Source organism: Capra hircus, chromosome 21 (genome assembly GCF_001704415.2).
Source record: "Capra hircus breed San Clemente chromosome 21, ASM170441v1, whole genome shotgun sequence".
NCBI lineage: Eukaryota > Metazoa > Chordata > Mammalia > Artiodactyla > Bovidae > Capra > Capra hircus.
This window is the reverse complement of record NC_030828.1, coordinates 30159390-30177165: the sequence shown is the minus strand read 5'-3', so window position 1 is coordinate 30177165 and position 17776 is coordinate 30159390. Positions and strand designations below refer to the sequence as shown.

Below are 17776 nucleotides of genomic sequence, written 5' to 3'. Positions count from 1 at the left end.
TTCTATCTGACTCGGATCAATGCTTGAGTTGGGGAGAGGAGGTCTGGGTGCAGAGGAGGGGGTCTGGAGTGAACTGCTCTGAGAGGCTGTGGTGAATCTGGGCCGTGCTTAGCACCCCCTTCCTTGCCCTCCCCAGGCACTCAGGCCCTTCACTTAACAGAATGTCCCAAGTCACTTCAGTTGTGTCCAACTCTCTGCAACACTATGGATTGTAGCCTGCTGGGCTCCTCTGTCCACGGGAATTCTCCAGGCCAGAATACTAGAGTGGGTAGCCTTTCCCTTCTCCGGGGGATCTTCCCAACCCAGGAATCGAACCGGGATCTCCTGCGTTGCAGGCGGATTCTTTACCAGCTGAGCCACAAGGGAAGCCCTCACTTAATAGAAAGGTGACAAATATTTAGAGAATAGTGAACAGCAGGGGTGCCCCAGGCCCCTAGGACTCAGTGGGTCCCTGATTCACTCAGGTTTAGATTCTTCGTAGAAGAGGCCCCTGACCCAAGTTTCCCCCAAGGCCAGCTTTCCCGGAGACCCTAGTGTTTAAGATTCCTTGAGAACCAAGCTGGCAGGAGCCTCAGCTGCTAAGTAGCGACGGTTAATTCGCCTCCTCAGCCTCGCCCGAGGGAGTCACACGCCCCTCCACGTGGGCACTCAGATTGGGGAGGGTGGTAGAGCCATAAAAATGCCCCATAGGTGTTTCCCTGGTGGCCCAGTGGTTAAGACTCCACGCTTCCAGTGCAGGGGGCGCAGGTTCGATCTTTGGTTGAGGAACTAAGACCTCACATGCTGCATGGCCAAAAAAAGAATTTTTTGAATTAAAAAAGCCCCCCCCCAATAGATTTTGCCCCCTCCCTCAGGGAGACAACCCCCTCTGCATAGATGGTTGATCTGATCCAAATGCCCTTCCCCTGCCCCATTTACCACTGAAGAAACTGAGGCCCAGGCTTACTGAATCAGAAATGTCCGCCCTAGGCAATCGCTTAAAATTTGTGTTCTGGGACTTTCCAGACAAACATAAATAGAGAGAAGAGTATAGTGGACCTTCATAGAGTGATCATCCAGATTTAATAATCATCAATGGTTTTTCATCACACCCATCAGTAGCAAGTATTTGAAGGCAAATCTCTGATATCACAGCATTTTACCCCCTAAATAGCTCAATATTTATAAAACATAAAACAGTTTCTTCATCACAGCAACTTTATCACCTTTATTTACACTAGTCAAAGAATTCTTTCCTATCATCTAATACCAACAATGTGTTTTTCCAGGCAATTCGTTTGAATCAAGATCTAAACCAGGCCCATGTGTTGCATTTGGTGGTGTCTCTTAAGAGTCTTTTAATTCAAAACAGAGCCCCCACCTTTTGTCCTGTACCATAGACCAGTGCGGTCCAGGACCAGTTACATCACCTGGAAACTTAGTTTCAGAACCCACCCAGACCTATGGATTCTAAACAACAGGGTGTGGGGCCCACGCCTCCTGGGGATTCTGACACAGGCTCAAGTGGAGAGCCTCTGTCATAGACATGCTGCAGAAACTAGGTCAGCCGTCCTGAGCTGTTGTGTAGCTTGTCCCTGTAACCTCCACACTTCCTGTTAGATCACAAGCGTTGATGCCCTTCAGATTAGATGCTAATTGGCAAAAACACCCTATAGGTGGTGCTGTGTACTTCCCATTGCACAGCTTCAAGAGGCACGTGATGTTGGGTAGTACTACTTATACTGACGCTGAGCTTCATTCCCTGGATTGGGGGGGCCACCTGATCATCCACTGCGACGTTCCCCATCACTCTCTACTGATGAACTTTGCCTGAATTAATTATTATTGAATACATGAGCCATGGGAAAACACTGGTTTTCTAACTGATCAGCTAGGATTCTTTTCCAAAGAAAGAACTTTCTCTCATCACCTGGGGCTCTTTGCTGCCTGAAACACCCTGTTTGTACAAAGTAGATGTGGTAGATAAAAAACTGGCCTATGTTGGTGACTGTTCCATGCAGAGTTGAATGAATGGGCATTCTTCAGTTTGTTGGGCAGAATAAATCTTCTAGAAATGTTAATAATGTCAACTTGATTGATATGTTGTTTAACTCATCTATATCCCTGTTAATTTTCTATCTGTTTGTTCTATTGCTGACAAATACTGAGGGTTGAAATCTCAATTATTATTGCGGATTATTTATCCTTTTAAATCTGGTTTTGCTTTGTGTATTATGAAACTCTATCGTGTATGCACATAGTTATGTTGTTATGTCATCTGGATGACTTAACCCCTCTATCATTAAGAAATGTCCCTCTTTACCTCTGAGAACCATTCTTCCAAAGCTACTTTGTCTTATATTAATATAGCCACTGCAGATTTCTTCTGATCAATGTTTGCATGGTATATATTTTGTCATTGTTTCTCTTTTAACCCACATATGTCCTTATATTTAAAGCAAGTCTCTTTAGACAGCATATAGTTGAGCCATACTTTTTATCTAGTCAGACAAAATTGTCTATAAAACTACCACTTGGTTCTTTCCTATTTTTTCTTTGATCCCATCCATCCTTTGATCCTTTTCTCCTCTCTCACGATTTCTTTTGATTGGAGTTTTTTGTTTTTGTTTTATTTTTAAGTATTCCATTCTATGGGTTTCCCTGGTGGCTCAAAATTCTTCAAGCCAGGCTTCAACAGTACGTGAACCATGAACTTCCAGATGTTCAAGCTGGATTTAGAAAAGGCAAAGGAACCAGAGATCAAATTATTAACATCTGTTGGATCATGGAAAAAGCAAGAGAGTTCCAGAAAAACATCTATTTCTGCTTTATTGACTATGTCAAAGCCTTTGACTGTGTGGATCACAATAAACTGTGGAAAATTCTGAGAGAGATGGGAATACCAGACCACTGACCTGCCTCTTGAGAAACCTGTATGCAGGTCGGGAAGCAGCAGTTAGAACTAGACATGGAACAACAGACTGGTTCCAAACTGGGAAAGGAGTACGTCAAGGCTGTATATTGTCACCCTGCTTATTTAACTTCTATGCAGAGTATATCATGAAAAATGCTGGGCTGGATGAAGCACAAGCTGGAATCAAGATTGATGGGAGAAGTATCAATCACCTCAGATATGCAGATGACACCACCCTTATGGCAGAAAGTAAAGAGGAACTAAAAAGCCTCTTGATGAAAGTGAAAGAGGAGAGTGAAAAAGTTGGCTTAAAATTCAGCATTCAGAAAACTAACATCATGGCATCTGGTCCCATCACTTCATGGCAAAAAATGGGGAAACAGTGAACACAGTGAGAGACTTTATTTCTGGGGACTCCAAAATCACTGCAGATGGTGATTGCAGCCATGAAGTTAAAAGACACTTGCTCCTTGAAAGAAAAGTTATGACCAACCTAGACAGCATACTAAAAAGCCGAGAGATTACTTTGCCAACAAAGGTCCATCTGGTCATGTATGGATGTGAGAGTTGGATTATAAAGAAAACTGAGCACTGAAGAACTGATGCTTTTGAACTGTGGTGTTGGAGAAGACTCTTGAGAGTCCCTTGGACTGCAAGGAGAGCGAACCAGTCCATCCTAAAGGAGATCAGTCCTGAATATTCATTGGAAGGACTGGTGCTGAAGCTGAAACTCCAATACTTTGGCCACCCGATATGAAGAGCTGACTCATTTGAAGAGACCCTGATGCTGGGAAAGATTGAGGGCAGGAGGAGAAGGGGATGACAGAGGATGAGATGGTTGGATGGCATCACCAACTCGATGGACATGAGTTTGAGTAAACTCTGGGAGTTGGTGATGGACAGGGAGGCCTGGCGTGCTGCAGTCCATGGGGCTGCAAAGAGTCTGACACGACTGAATGGCTGGTGGCTCAGATGATAAAGAATTTGCCTGCAATGCAACAGATGTGGGTTCAATCCCTGGGTGGGGAAGATCCCCTGGAGAAGGGAATGGCAACCCACTCCAGCATTCTTTTCAGAAAAATTCCATGGACAGAGGAGCCTGGTGGGCTATAGTCTATGGGATCATAAAGAATGGGACATGACTGAGTGGCTGACACTTTCCTTTTCATTCCGTTATATCTACTGGCTTCTTAGCTCTCCCTCTAGTGTTTGCTGTAGGGCTTACAATATGCATCTTTAACTCACTGCAGTCTACTTTCAAATACAATTAGAATGTAATATGGTACTACTTTGCATGTAACATATGAATCTTACAACAGTGTGCTTGCATTCCTTTTCCATACTTTGTGCTATCGTCATTCATGCTTAACTTCTGTATAAGTTATAACTCCTGCAATGTAGTATTTTATTTACTTACTTATTTATTTATTTGGCTATGTCAGATCTTGTCAGATCACATGGACCACAGCCATGCCGTGTGGGGCCACGCAAGACGGACGGGTCATGGTGGAGAGGCCTGACAGAATGTGGTCCGCTGGAGAAGGGAATGGCAAAGCACTTCCGTATTCTTGCCTTGAGAACCCCATGAACAGTATGAAAAGGCAAAATGATAGGATAGTGAAAGAGGAACTCCCCAGGTCGGTAAGTGCCCAATATGCTACTGGAGATCAGTGGAGAAATAACTCCAGAAAGAATGAAGGGATGGAGCCAAAGCAAAAACAATACCCAGTTGTGGATGCGACTGATGATAGAAGCAAGGTCCAATACTGTAAAGAGCAATATTGCATAGGAACCTGGAATGTCAGGTCCATGAATCAAGGCAAATTGGAAGTGGTCAATCAGGAGATGGCAAGAGCGAACATCAACATTCTAGGAATCAGCGAACTAAAATGGACTGGAATGGGTGAATTTAACTCAGATGACTATTATATTTACTACTACGGGCAGGAATCCCTTAGAAGAAATGGTGTAGCCATCATGGTCAACAAAAGAGTCCGAAATGCAGTATTTGGATGCAATCTCAAAAACAACAGAATGATCTCTGTTGGTTTCCAAGGCAAACCGTTCAATATCACAGTAATCCAAGCCTATGCCCCAACCAGTAACCCTGAAAAAGCTGAAGTTGAACGGTTCTATGAAGACCTACAAGACCTTTTAGAACTAACATCCAAAAAGATGTTCTTTTCATTATAGGGGACTGGAATGGAAAAGTAGGAAGTCAAGAAACACCGGGAGTAACAGGCAAATTGCCCTTGGAGTACGGAATGAAGCAGGGCAGAGACTAATAGACTTTTGCCAAGAGAACGCACTGGTCATAGCAAACATCGTCTTCCAACAACACAAGAGAAGACTCTACACATGGACATCACCAGATGGTCAACACTGAAATCAGATTGATTATATTCTTTGCAGCCAAAGATGGAGAAGCTCTATACAGTCAACAAAAACAAGACTGGGAGCTGACTGTGGCTCAGATCATGAACTACTTATTGCCAAATTCAGACTTAAATTGAAGAAAGTAGGGAAAACCACTAGGCCATTCAGGTACGACCTAAATCAAATCCCTTATGATTATACAGTGGAAGTGAGAAATAGATTTAAGGGACTAGATCTGATAGACAGAGTGCCTGATGAACTATGGACAGAGGTTCGTGACATTGTACAGGACACAGGGATCAAGACCATCCCCAAGAAAAAGAAATGCAAAAAAGCAAAATGCTTGTCTGAGGAGGCCTTACAAATAGCTGTGCAAAGAAGAGAAGCAAAAAGCAAAGGAGAAAAGAAATGATATAAGCATCTGAATGCAGAGTTCCAAAGAATGCAAGGAGAGATAAGAAAGCCTTCCTTAGAGATCAATGCAAAGAAATAGAGGAAAACAACAGAATGGGAAAGACTAGAGATCTCTTCAAGAAAGTTAGAGATACCATGGGAACATTTCATGCAAAGATGTGCTCGGTAAAGGACAGAAATTGTATGGACCTAACAGAAGCAGAAGATATTAAGACGAGGTGGCAAGAATACACAAAAGAACTGTACAAAAAAAGATCTTCATGACCCAGATAATCACAATGGTGTGATCACTCACCTAGAGCCAGACATCCTGGAATGTGAAGTCAAGTGGGCCTTAGAAAGCATCACTACAAACAAAGCTAGTGGAGGTGATGAAATTCCAGTTGAGCTATTTCAAATCCTGAAAGATGATGCTGTGTAAGTACTACACTCAATATGGCAGCAAATTTGGAAAACTCAGCAGTGGCCACAGGACTGGAAAAGGTCAGTTTTCATTCCAATCCCGAAGAAAGGCAATGCCAAAAATGCTCAAACTACCACACAATTGCACTCATCTCACATGCTAGTAAAGCAATGCTCAAAATTCTCCAAGCCAGGCTACAGCAATACATGAACCATGAACTTCCAGATGTTCAAGGTGGTTTTAGAAAAGGCAGAGGAACCAGAGATCAATTTGCCAGCATCCGCTGGATCATGGAAAAAGCAAGAGAATTCCAGAAAAACATCTATTTCTGCTTTATTGACTATGCCAAAGCCTTTGACTGTGGATCACAATAAACTGTGGAAAATTCTTCAAGAGATGGGCATACCAGACCACCTGACCTGCCTCTTGAGAAACCTATCTGCAGGTCAGGAAGCAACAGTTAGAACTGGACATGGAACAACAGACTGGTTCCAAATAGGAAAAGAAGTATGTCAAGACTGTATATTGTCACCCTGCTTATTTAACTTCTATGCAGAGTACATCATGAGAAACGCTGGGCTGGAAGAAGTACAAGCTGGAACCAAGATTGCCAGGAGAAATATCAATAACCTCAGATATGCAGATGACACCACCCTTATGGCAGAAAATGAAGAAGAACTAAAAAGCCTCTTGATGAAAGTGAAAGTGGAGAGTGAAAAAGTTGGCTTAAAACTCAACATTCAGAAAACTAAGATCATGCCATCCGGTCCCATCACTTCATGGGAAATAGATGGGGAAACAGTGGACACAGTGAGAGACTATTTTTTTTTTTTTTTTTTTGCTCCAAAATCACTGCAGATGGTGATTGCAGCCATGAAATTAAAAGATGCTTACTCCTTGGAGGAAAAGTTATGACCAACCTAGATAGCATATTCAAAAGCAGAGACATTACTTTGCCAACAAAGGTCTGCCTAGTCAAGGCTATGGTTTTTCCAGTGTTCATGTATGGATGTGAGAGTCGGACTCTGAAGAAAGCTGAGCGCTGAAGAATTGATGCTTTTGATGCTTTTGAACTGTGGTGTTGGAGAAGACTCTTGAGAGTCCCTTGGACTGCAAGGAGATCCAATCAGTCCATTCTAAAGGCGATCAGTCCTGAGTGTTCATTGGGAAGACTGATGCTGAAGCTGAATCTCCAATACTTTGGCCACCTGATGCAAAGAGTTGACTCATTGGAAAAGACCCTGATGCTGGGTGGGATTGGGGGCAGGAGGAGAAGGGGACAACAGAGGATGAGATGGCTCGGTGGCATCACCGACTCGATGGACATGAGTTTGAGTGAACTCTGGGAGTTGGTGATGGACAGGGAGGCCTGGCGTGCTGTGATTCATGGGGTCGCAAAGAGTCGGACACAACTGAGCGACTGAACTGAACTGATGTCAGATCTTAGTTACAGCTCTTGGGATCTTCGATCTCCACTGTGGCATGGGAGCTCAACTCTTAGTTTTGACATGTGGGATCTAGTTTCCTGACCAGGGATTAAACCTGGGCCCTCTGCACTGGGAGAACAGAGTCTTAGCCACTGGACCCAGCAGAGAAGTCACTGCAATGTAGTATTTAAATAGTCATGTATCATTCAAAAATTTTTTTAAAGAAAGGGAAGATGTCTTTTTGTTTTACCCACATATGTGCCATTTCTGGCTCCCTTCATCCCTTCATGTCCTCCCCGAGTTTTCATCTGGTTCATCTTCCTTCCTCCCAAAGAACTTTCTTTAACATTTCTTGGAATACAAGTCCAAGGGCAATGCCTTCTGTCAGCTTCTCATTTTTGCCTTCATTTTTCAAAAGGTATTTTCATTTGGTTTAGAATTCAGGGTTGATGGGGTTTCTTTTTTTCCCCTTTTAGCTTTTTAAAGACTCCATTCCAATGTTTTCTACTTTGCACAACTTCTGATAAATAGTCTATATTTTCTTATCTTTGTTCCTTTCCACATGGTATACCTTGTTTCTCTGCCCTTTTAAGATTTTTTCCTTTATCACTTGTTTTCAGCAATTAGATTGTGTCTTGGGATGGTTTTTCTTTGTGCTTATCTTGCTTGGGATTCACTGGGAGTCTTGAGTTGATGGATTTATAGTTTTAATCAAATTTAGAAATTTCTCAGGCTTTTTTCAATTAAAAAATGTTTCCTGGGACTCCAATTACAGGTATGTTAGGTTTCTTGGTTTTCTCCCCCATGTTAATTTATTCCAGTTTTTTCCTCTTTCTCAACTTCGTTTTGAAACTTGTGTTTAATGAAGCCTTTCAGGGCAGGTTTACATAGCCTTTCCTCTAAGGCTAATTTAGCCCCATAACTAACACTTGTCACTTCTGAAGTCTGTATTTCATACCTCCTAAGGGCCCTTCACTCTGGCTGATGGAAACACAGGTATCTCTGGCCCCATACAAGCTCTTGTTTGTCTTCCAGCCCCAGCTATTGATCTTCCTCCAGCATCTGTTCTTCCAGTTTCATGAAGTTTCACCTGTGCCTGTGCGGATTCAGCTCAGTTCAGTTACTCAGTCATGTCCGACTCTTTGCGACCCCATGAATCGCAGCACGCCAGGCCTCCCTGTCCATCACCAACTCCCGGAGTTCACTCAGACTCACGTCTATCGAGTCAGTGATGCCATCCAGCCATCTCATCCTCTGTTGTCCCCTTCTCCTCCTGCCCTCAATCCCTCCCAGCATCAGAGTCTTTTCCAATGAGTCAACTCTTCGGAAGAGGTGGCCAAAGTATTGGAGTTTCAGCTTCAGCCCCAGTCCTTCCGATGAAAACCCAGGACTGATCTCCTTCAGAATGGACTGGTTGGATCTCCTTGCAGTTCAAGGGACTCTCAAGAGTCTTCTCCAACACCACAGTTCAAAAGCATCGATTCTTCGGTGCTCAGCTTTCTTTACAGTCCAAGTCTCACATCCATACATGACTACTGGAAAAACCATAGCCTTGACTAGGCGGACCTTTGTTGGCAAAGTAATGTCTCTGCTTTTGAATATGCTATCTAGGTTGGTCATAACTTTCCTTCTAAGGAGTAAGCATCTTTTAATTTCATGGCTGCAGTCAATATCCTGCCAAAGACTCAAGAAGACACCTAAAGAAGATTTGTCAAACTCTTTCTCTGCCAGTTCTCTCCTGTCTGGTATTCTATCTCACAAATTCTAGGCACCCCAGCTTTCCTGAACTCTGACCTCTGACACCTCAACTTAGTGAGATAACTGAGTTCTGATTTCCTCTACCCCTTCCTCCGTGCTTCTCTCTTCCATAGCTACACAGTCCTCTGCTCCGTTCAGCCAGGCCCCAGCTTGTCTGGCTTTCCTTTAATAGAAGTCATTCCCTGCCCCCTGTTTATTCCACCTTTGGTGCTCCAAAGTTCTCATGATGGGAAATTGGGTGTTAAAGGTGGCAGGTGTCCTGCTGAGTAAAAGGTCAGAGCTGGGGACCAACAACCTTTGCCACAAGGCTCCTGCCAGGCTGGCAGACACCTGGGGATGGGGCTCTTCTTAAGAAGTGCCTTTTATTTTTAATGAAACCCCACTTATTTTCTCTGTCCACACAGATCTGGAAACACCTACCACATCTGAAGGCAGTAGTGATATATAGAGAAGCTCCTCCAACGCGGATGCCCAGCGTGTACACAGTATGCGTAGAGGGGCCTGGGGGGCGGTGGGGACCTGTGTGAGTCCACCCAGCTTACCAGGACGGCCCCCACTCTCCCACCTGGTGCAGATGGAGGAGCTCATGGAGCTCGGGAATGAGGTGCCTGAGGAGGCCCTGGACATCATCATCAACGCCCAGAAGCCTAACCAGTGCTGTGCACTGGTCTACACGTCGGGCACTACTGGGAACCCCAAGGGCGTGATGCTGAGTCAGGACAATGTAGGACGGATGCCCAGATGTGTGGGGTGGGCTGAGGGTGGACCTGGGCAATGGCCTTGCCCCAGCAGCCCTCGAGGGGGCTCCTTCAGCCCCTCTGTTCAGGGATCTAAGTACGACGGCTCTTAAGTCTGTGGTCCAGACTGAGCCCAGCAAAGTGGAGGGGGATGCAAGGGCAAGGCCTGGCCCAGAGGGGTTCCTGCAGAGATGCCCAGGAAGGTGTTCAAAGAACACTCCAAAGAAGTACCCCAAGCCCTTAGGGTGGCTCCAGGTGTGGGCACTTCCAGAGCTGACTTGAAGATACTGCCTGGGGCCCATCTGCCCATCCTCCAGATCACATGGACGGCACGGTACAGCAGCCAGGCTGGTGACATCCAACCTTCGGAAATCCAGCAGGAGGTGGTGGTCAGCTACCTGCCACTCAGCCACATCGCCGCCCAGATCTATGACCTGTGGACAGGCATCCAGTGGGGGGCCCAGGTCTGCTTTGCCGAGCCTGATGCTCTGAAGGTCGGTCTGCCTCTCTGCCTGTACGTGTGCCCATGTGTGTGCTTGTGTCTGTGGGCCCTGTGCGAGCATTTGTGAGCCTGCCGGTCCCCTGTGTGTTCACAGCCTAACTCAGATGACCAAACAAGAAGGGAACTCAATGATATTACATAAAGCGAAGTTGAGTCAGAGTGGTTCCGTGGGTCTGCAACACCAGCAAGGACAGGCCACCCTCAGTGTAAGGATGGTCACAGATGGCCACAGCCCTGCCCTACATCACGGTCCCATACACTACACCTGTGCTTGGGCTCCTTCTTTTTACCGTGAGGAGCACATCCCCAGAAGCCCTCTAGCACTTCTTCCTCCCCCTACATTGGCCCAAATCATGTCCCACGTCCATTCCTCAGCTAGTCACTGCTTGTGTGTGTGCGTGCTAAGTTGCTTTAGTCATGTCTGACTCTTTGCGACCCTATGGACTGTAAACCACCAGGCTCCTCCGTCCTTGGGATTCTCCAGGCAAGAACACTGGAGTGGGTTGCCATGCCCTCCTCCAGGGGATCTTCCCAACTCAGGCACTGAACAGATTTAGCAGATGGGTTCTTTACCACTAGCGCCACCTGGGAAGCCCAGGCACCGCTTAGAGTAATAGGGTGACCATGTCTGAATTAGACTGATAGAAAAATCACTGCCACCAGCACTGGCCACCCTGGCACCTGAGCAACATCAGGGTTCTATTAACAAAGAGGAGCGGGTAAGGGGTGGCTGTTGAGTCCTAGCCGACAGTACGGTACGTGAGCCGCATGGTGTGCACCTGTGTGAGTGCCTGTGTGCAGGGGGCCTGCACGGGTACATGCTGACTCTGGGGACAGGCCTCCTGGCTCCCAGCTGGCTCTCCACCACAAGCCTGTCTCTCACTGGTGGCAAACAGGGGAGTCTGGTGAACACGCTGCGGGAGGTGGAGCCCACGTCCCACATGGGAGTGCCTCGGGTGTGGGAGAAGATCATGGAGCGGATCCAGGAGGTGGTGGCTCAGTCTGGCTTCATCTGGCGCAAGATGCTGCTCTGGGCCATGTCGGTGACCTTGGAGCAGAACCTCACCTGCCCGAGCAGGTACAGGGGGCCAGGGGACAAGAGGCCTGGGGAGGCAACAGGGCTGGCTCATGACCCCAGGATACAACCTAGGATCTGAGAGGCCAAGCTTATCCTGACCCCTTCGCAGAGGCCCCATCAGTGGCTGGGCTTGAGCCCTGTTCTCCTCCCAGATCCCACAGGAGACAGTAACCCCATCTTTGCGTTCTGACTGCAAAGACTGACTTGCTCCCTCTGGAGTAGCATGCACCTCCCTGAGAGCAGCTTCTGGCAGTCTTCTGAGGAGACTCCTGACTTCAGAAGGTGGCTCAAGTAGAGGCCACAGTGATGGGGGCTTTTCCAGCCTTCTCAACATCCCAATCTTCCACCCACAGCCTTTTGATTGCTTTTAAATTCTTACCCAGTGCTGTAGGAGGGTCAACAGCATAAATCTGGCCTGTTTCAATTTGGAAATGGTTTCCACCACTAGTGTGTCTGTGAAACTGTATCATGTCACATCCGATGTGTACACGTCTGTACCGTTTCATTTGCCTGGATGTGAAAAGTAAATATGTATAAATGACTCATTCAAGGGTTTCAAATGGAATCAGACACGTGTGTTCAAGTGTCCATGCATACATCTTTCAAGTGTCTACATGTGCATATTAGTGAGTGTGCACTTTTGTGCATCTGTGTTGTCATACACAGCTGAATCTGTTCTTCTGACTTCTTGCTCAAGAGGTATCTGCACAAAACTACATGTATACACCCATGTGTGCATGCATGCTCATAGGAAGGGCCAATATTGAAAATATTTAGTGATGGATTCAGCATCAGCACTAATCGATCAGAGTATAACTGAAATTGCCATTCAGGGGACCCACTGACCACCCCCCTCCCTTTTAATGCATGTGTGTGCATGTGTTGTCTTCTGTGAGCCATTCTCTCTCTCCCACCAGTGATCTGAAGCCCTTCACAACCCGACTGGCAGATTACCTGGTGCTAGCCAAGGTCCGCCAGGCACTAGGCTTTGCCAAGTGTCAGAAGAACTTCTACGGGGCAGCCCCCATGACTGCGGAGACACAGCACTTCTTCCTGGGCCTCAACATCCGCTTATATGCAGGCTACGGCCTCAGCGAGACCTCAGGCCCCCACTTTATGTCCAGCCCCTACAACTACCGACTCTACAGGTGTGTCCCAGGTTTGGGCACAGATGCTGGCCTGAACATCTTTGCTGATGCCTGTCGGTGCCTATCTGCTGATTAGGACCCTGGGCCCAGATCGCTGGACCATGGATCCCTGAGTGCCAACAGCTCTATCTTGGGCCAAGTCCCTTTGCCAGGCCTGAGTCTTGTGGGGGTGGTCCCTGTGACAGTGTTACATGGGTCTGTGGATATAAACAGCCTTGCAGCTCAGAGGCTCCCTGAGCAGGGTTCTGAGGGAGGAACATCCCTTTGTTCCCTCCCTCCAATAGCACGGGGTGTGTTAGAGGGTGTCCCAGCATTGTTGATGGCCCAGGCTCCAACTGCGATGGGAGCTGGTGGGGAGGACTGGGCTAGTCCTCTGATGAACTGGGGAGGCAGTCAGCTCTGTGGAGTGAGTTGAAAGATTCTCTGTTGTACTTAAATATCTCCCCTCCCTGCCTGCCCATCATAGCACTTGAAGTTATCCCATTTAGATTCTGCCCATTCATTCATTCATTCACCTGAAAACCTTTAACTGGCCCTACCTCTTAGCTATGCTCCTGCTGCTAAGTCGCTTCAGTCGTGTCCGACTCTGTGTGACCCCATAGACGGCAGCCCACCAGGCTCCGCCGTCCCTGGGATTCTCCAGGCAAGAAGACTGGAGTGGGTTGCCATTTCCTTCTCCAATGCAGGAAAGTGAAAAGTGAAAGTGAAGTCGCTCAGTCGTGTCCGACTCTTAGTGACCCCATGGACTGCAGCCTACCAGGCTCCTCCATCCATGGGATTTTCCAGGCAAGAGTACTGGAGTGGGGTGCCATTGCCTTCTCCACTCTTAGCTATGAGGACCCCAAAAATCCCGAGAGGGGACATTCTAGCTGTCGATGAACACTGAGAGGTTGGGGGCCCCAGGGCTCCCTGTAGGGGCTGATCCAGGCCTTGGAGGAAACTGCTCCCTCTGACCATGTCTCCTGGCCTCTCTACACCCAGTTCCGGCAAGGTGGTGCCAGGCTGCCGGGTGAAGCTGGTGAATGAGGATGCAGAGGGCATCGGGGAGATCTGCCTGTGGGGCCGCACCATCTTCATGGGCTACCTGAACATGGAGGACAAGACGTGTGAGGCCATTGACACTGAGGGTTGGCTGCACACGGGAGACACGGGCCGCCTGGATGCCGACGGCTTCCTCTATATCACGGGGCGTCTCAAAGGTGAGTGCCACCAGCTGGGTTCAAGGCTGTGGTGGGATATGGAAGCAATTATACTGCCATCACTATTTATACCCACTATAAGTATTGAACTCTTAGTTAGTGCCACATGCCTTGCCATCGATGAACACTTGAGAAGTTGGGGACCCTAGGACTCCCTGTGGGGTTGATCCAGGGCTTGGAGGAACCTGCTTCCTCTGACCACACCTCCTGGCCTCTCCACCCCCAGCTGCAGCAAGGTGGTGGGTGCCAAGCTGCCACAGAGCTGAGAGGTAGGGCCAGTTAAAGGTTTTTAGGTGAATGAATGAATGGCCAATGAAAAATAATGAACAAATGACATTGTTTTACTTACTATTGTCTCCTGTGGGGAAGATTCTGCTATTACTCCAACCTAACTAATGAGGACAACCAGAGAGGTTAAGTAATTTGCCCAAGGTCACACAGCTAATAAATGACAAAGCTGGAATTCAAATTCCCTCTGTAACCAAGGCAAGCCTTTCCAGAAAATTGGAGGACGTAATTTTTGGGGGGAGGGAAGGGTGGGGCATGCTGCTCGACTTGCAGGATCTTAGTTCCCCAACCAGAGATTGAACCTGGGCCCCAACAGTGAAAGCACTGAGTCCTAACTACTGAGATGTGAGGGGTAATATTTTGTATTTCTATATGCAAACATGGATATGATGCCGAGCAGAAAACAAATTAGAAGTAAAATTTAAAATAAAGCATGAAACTTCAAATTTCCCATGAGCAACTTGGCTCCCCCAGGGAAGAAAGCTGGGGACACATCCGGGGAAGAGGTGCTTTATCTATGTTGCCCAATGCCCGCAGCATCCCTGTGGGAACCCCACACCTCAATTTCCCAGGGGAAACTGAAGCTCGGTGAATGGGTGAATACCTTTCTGGAAATCATGCAGGCAGGTGTCTGATCGAACCTGGGTCCTTCTGGCCATAGAGGGTCAGCTCTCCAGGCAGAGTCTGGGTGTACTTGTCCTGAGCCCCTGGACTAAAGCCTATGCGGGGGGCCTGGCCTTGCCTCCTCAGAGTTAATCATCACGGCTGGCGGGGAAAACGTGCCCCCTGTGCCCATTGAGGAGGCCGTGAAGACGGAGCTGCCGATCATCAGCAACGCCATGCTGATTGGAGACCAGAGGAAGTTCCTGTCCATGCTGCTCACCTTGAAGGTGTGTCTGGGGGGTGGAGGAAGGAGCAGCAGGTGGCTGGTCTACGGGTCTGGCCTCAGGCAGAAGCAACATTTGGCCAAGACAGTGCGGATGTCACAACCGTATTCTGGAATAAGTAGTCAGTTCTTCCTGTACTACGGGGCAGCCGTGGCATACAGGAATACCTTCTGCCCTGTTTTAGAGTTAGTGATGTGCTGTCTTGGTGATCCTGTGTTTTTTAGTACAGTCCAATGTACAAAGTGCTGTAGATACCTCCCAGTTTGATGTCTTGTATCTGATTCTGGGGTAGTAGACGGGCCCAGAGTTGTGGCCCCTGTTTTAAAAGATGATCTCATTGGCTGAGGTCATCTAAATCTCAGTCCTCCCTTCCTTCCACCTGCCCTAAGGGGCTCAAGCAGTCTGAGTAGAATGTGCTATTCATTCTGGAACCATCTCTCTGAAACAGCTCACAGTGATCCACATCCGTGACGATCAGCAGTGAGACCTCCTCCAAGGCCCGGGCACGCGGCCTGTGGAGTGAGGCTTGGTTCTGATCTGTCTCTGGCTTTTCAGTGCACTCTGGACCCTGACACCTTTGAGCCCACGGATAATCTGACGGAACAAGCTATGGAGTTCTGCCAGAGGGTGGGCAGCAAAGCCACCACGGTATCTGAGGTTGTGGGGAAGAAGGATGAGGCCGTGTATCAGGCCATCGGAGAAGGGATCCAGAGAGTCAACATGAATGCAGCTGCGCGACCCTACCACATCCAGAAGTGGGCCATTCTTGAGAGGGACTTCTCCATTTCAGGCGGAGAGTTGGGTAGGTGTTTTCTTTACACAATTGCAGGGGCTGTGCAGGTGGGCAGAGGCCATGGCAGAGCCTGGGAGGTGCCCACTAGGAAGCAGCCTTGGCAAACCAAAGGTCTCTGATGGCACTTCGGTGACACCTACCTCCTTCCTGTGGGAGGACCTTGACTGCTCAGTGCCTGGGCTTGTGTTTGGGTAGATCCTGTTCAATGTACATGTGCTGGAACTCATTCATTTGAACATACGACATTTAACTTTGCTTTGACTAAGGAATCGTTTTCCTCTGAAAGCACAATGGGACCACCAACCAGACACCAAGGCCCTGTTAGAGTTTGGGCTAGAGTTTCACCTGGCTCCAGGGAGTGAGAACACCATAATCTTTTGTAAAGGCAGCTCATGCAACAGGTAAAGGGATGAAACCCTTCTGGACCAATGGTCCACAGAATCAGAAAAGACCACTTGTGTGGCCTCAGCTGGATGGATGAAGTCACTCTTGGCTGTAGCATCTTGGGGTGTTCATGACACAGGGCGAGGTGGAAATGGCTTTTTCAGTGAGACTCCCTCCAACCCGTCAAGGCTGAACCCAGAGGCAACTATCTACAGTAATTCTGAGCTGCTATCAAAGACCCTGAGTTTATCTGGCTATCTGGCGCTAACAAATTGAATGTAAGGTCAACCAGAGAGATGTCCTCTCTAAGCAGTTTCTATAAATGGCTTTGATCTTGAAGTCTCCAGTTACACAGCGAAGTGTGAGTTAGCACAAAATGGAATCTAAGCTACTCAAAGCAGAGCCCTTTCAGCCTTTCCTGAGAGGAGAGAACGAAGGCCAAGAAAAGTGATACAAGGAAGACCTCTTGCAAAGACCATGGCAGAGGCCCTCCCTGGCCAGGTCTTTCCTCTGACCCCATCACAAGCCATCAAAGCATAATGTCCAACATCGTATTAGCGATCACTGAAATGCAGGGATGATCTGCCTATTAGTTACGTCATGTAAACTACCCAACTTCCTCTGTATTAGACCAACCCTGGCACAGTGTGGGAAGGAGCCACACAAGGGGTATGACTGCCAGGTACAGGGATCACCATGATGGGCCATTTTGGAGGCCGGCTACTTGTTGGTCTGGCTTAGTTCCAGAGTTATGGAACTTAGTGAGTCTAGAGCTTTACCGCATAACCTTCACAGACATCTCAGAGCCCAGGCCTCACTCATCTCTTCCAATTTCTCTTAGGTCCCACAATGAAACTGAAACGGCTCGCAGTCCTGGAGAAGTACAAAGATGTCATTGAATCCTTTTACCAAGAGCAGAAAAAGTAAGCAGGGGTCATCTCTCCCTGGTTTCTCCTTAAGATGGCAGGCTGAGTGTCTTCCTGACCTCCACGTCCTCTTTGGTCTGGGCACATGGATTTTTGGCAAGTCTCTTAGGTTCTCCAGGTTAGGCACAGTCCTGGTATCTGCCAGGTCTTACACCAACAACAGCTGACAACCCCGAGAAGCTTCATGTGTGGACAGTTTTAAGTAATGCTTTTTGTTCAGGTGACAATGAGATTAGCTCTCCTTCTCAGAACTAAAGGGCTGACAGTTTGGGACCTTAGTTTCAGGTAGATTCAACAGGCTGATAGCTCACTTCACCAGCCAGCTGGAGGTGGACTGAGCGCTGAGGGGAGGGAGGAGAGGGAAGACGGCTTGGGTGAAGCACGCGGCCGGGAAAGCGCTCTGTTCTAACTCCCCTCTCAGCCTGGCCTACTGTGGACTCTCACTGGATGCTGCCACTCCCATCATCCCATTACCAGGCATTCCATCAATGCACACGCCCACTGACTCTGATGCTTAATAAAACTGCTGCTGCCTTTTTGATTGTATTTAATGTGTAACTTGA

The 17776-nt window shown here is 47.7% G+C and overlaps 1 protein-coding gene across 7 annotated transcripts in view; it reads left to right on the top strand.

Moving 5' to 3' along the window:
* Positions 1-17776, top strand: part of ACSBG1 (acyl-CoA synthetase bubblegum family member 1) — a 68920-nt gene that overhangs the window by 42432 nt on the left and 8712 nt on the right. For 6 of the 7 annotated variants that reach the window (XM_013973016.2, XM_005695090.3, XM_013973012.2 and 3 more), the window contains 9 exons: positions 9676-9756; positions 9846-9995; positions 10326-10502; positions 11407-11588; positions 12506-12736; positions 13718-13935; positions 14974-15113; positions 15666-15912; positions 17129-17210. In XM_013973016.2, the coding sequence (XP_013828470.2) occupies positions 9676-9756; positions 9846-9995; positions 10326-10502; positions 11407-11588; positions 12506-12736; positions 13718-13935; positions 14974-15113; positions 15666-15912; positions 17129-17210 (1508 nt within the window). Of the gene's footprint in view, positions 1-9675; positions 9757-9845; positions 9996-10325; positions 10503-11406; positions 11589-12505; positions 12737-13717; positions 13936-14973; positions 15114-15665; positions 15913-17128; positions 17760-17776 lie in introns of those variants that run through there. The other variant, XM_005695091.3, reaches the window with a different exon arrangement.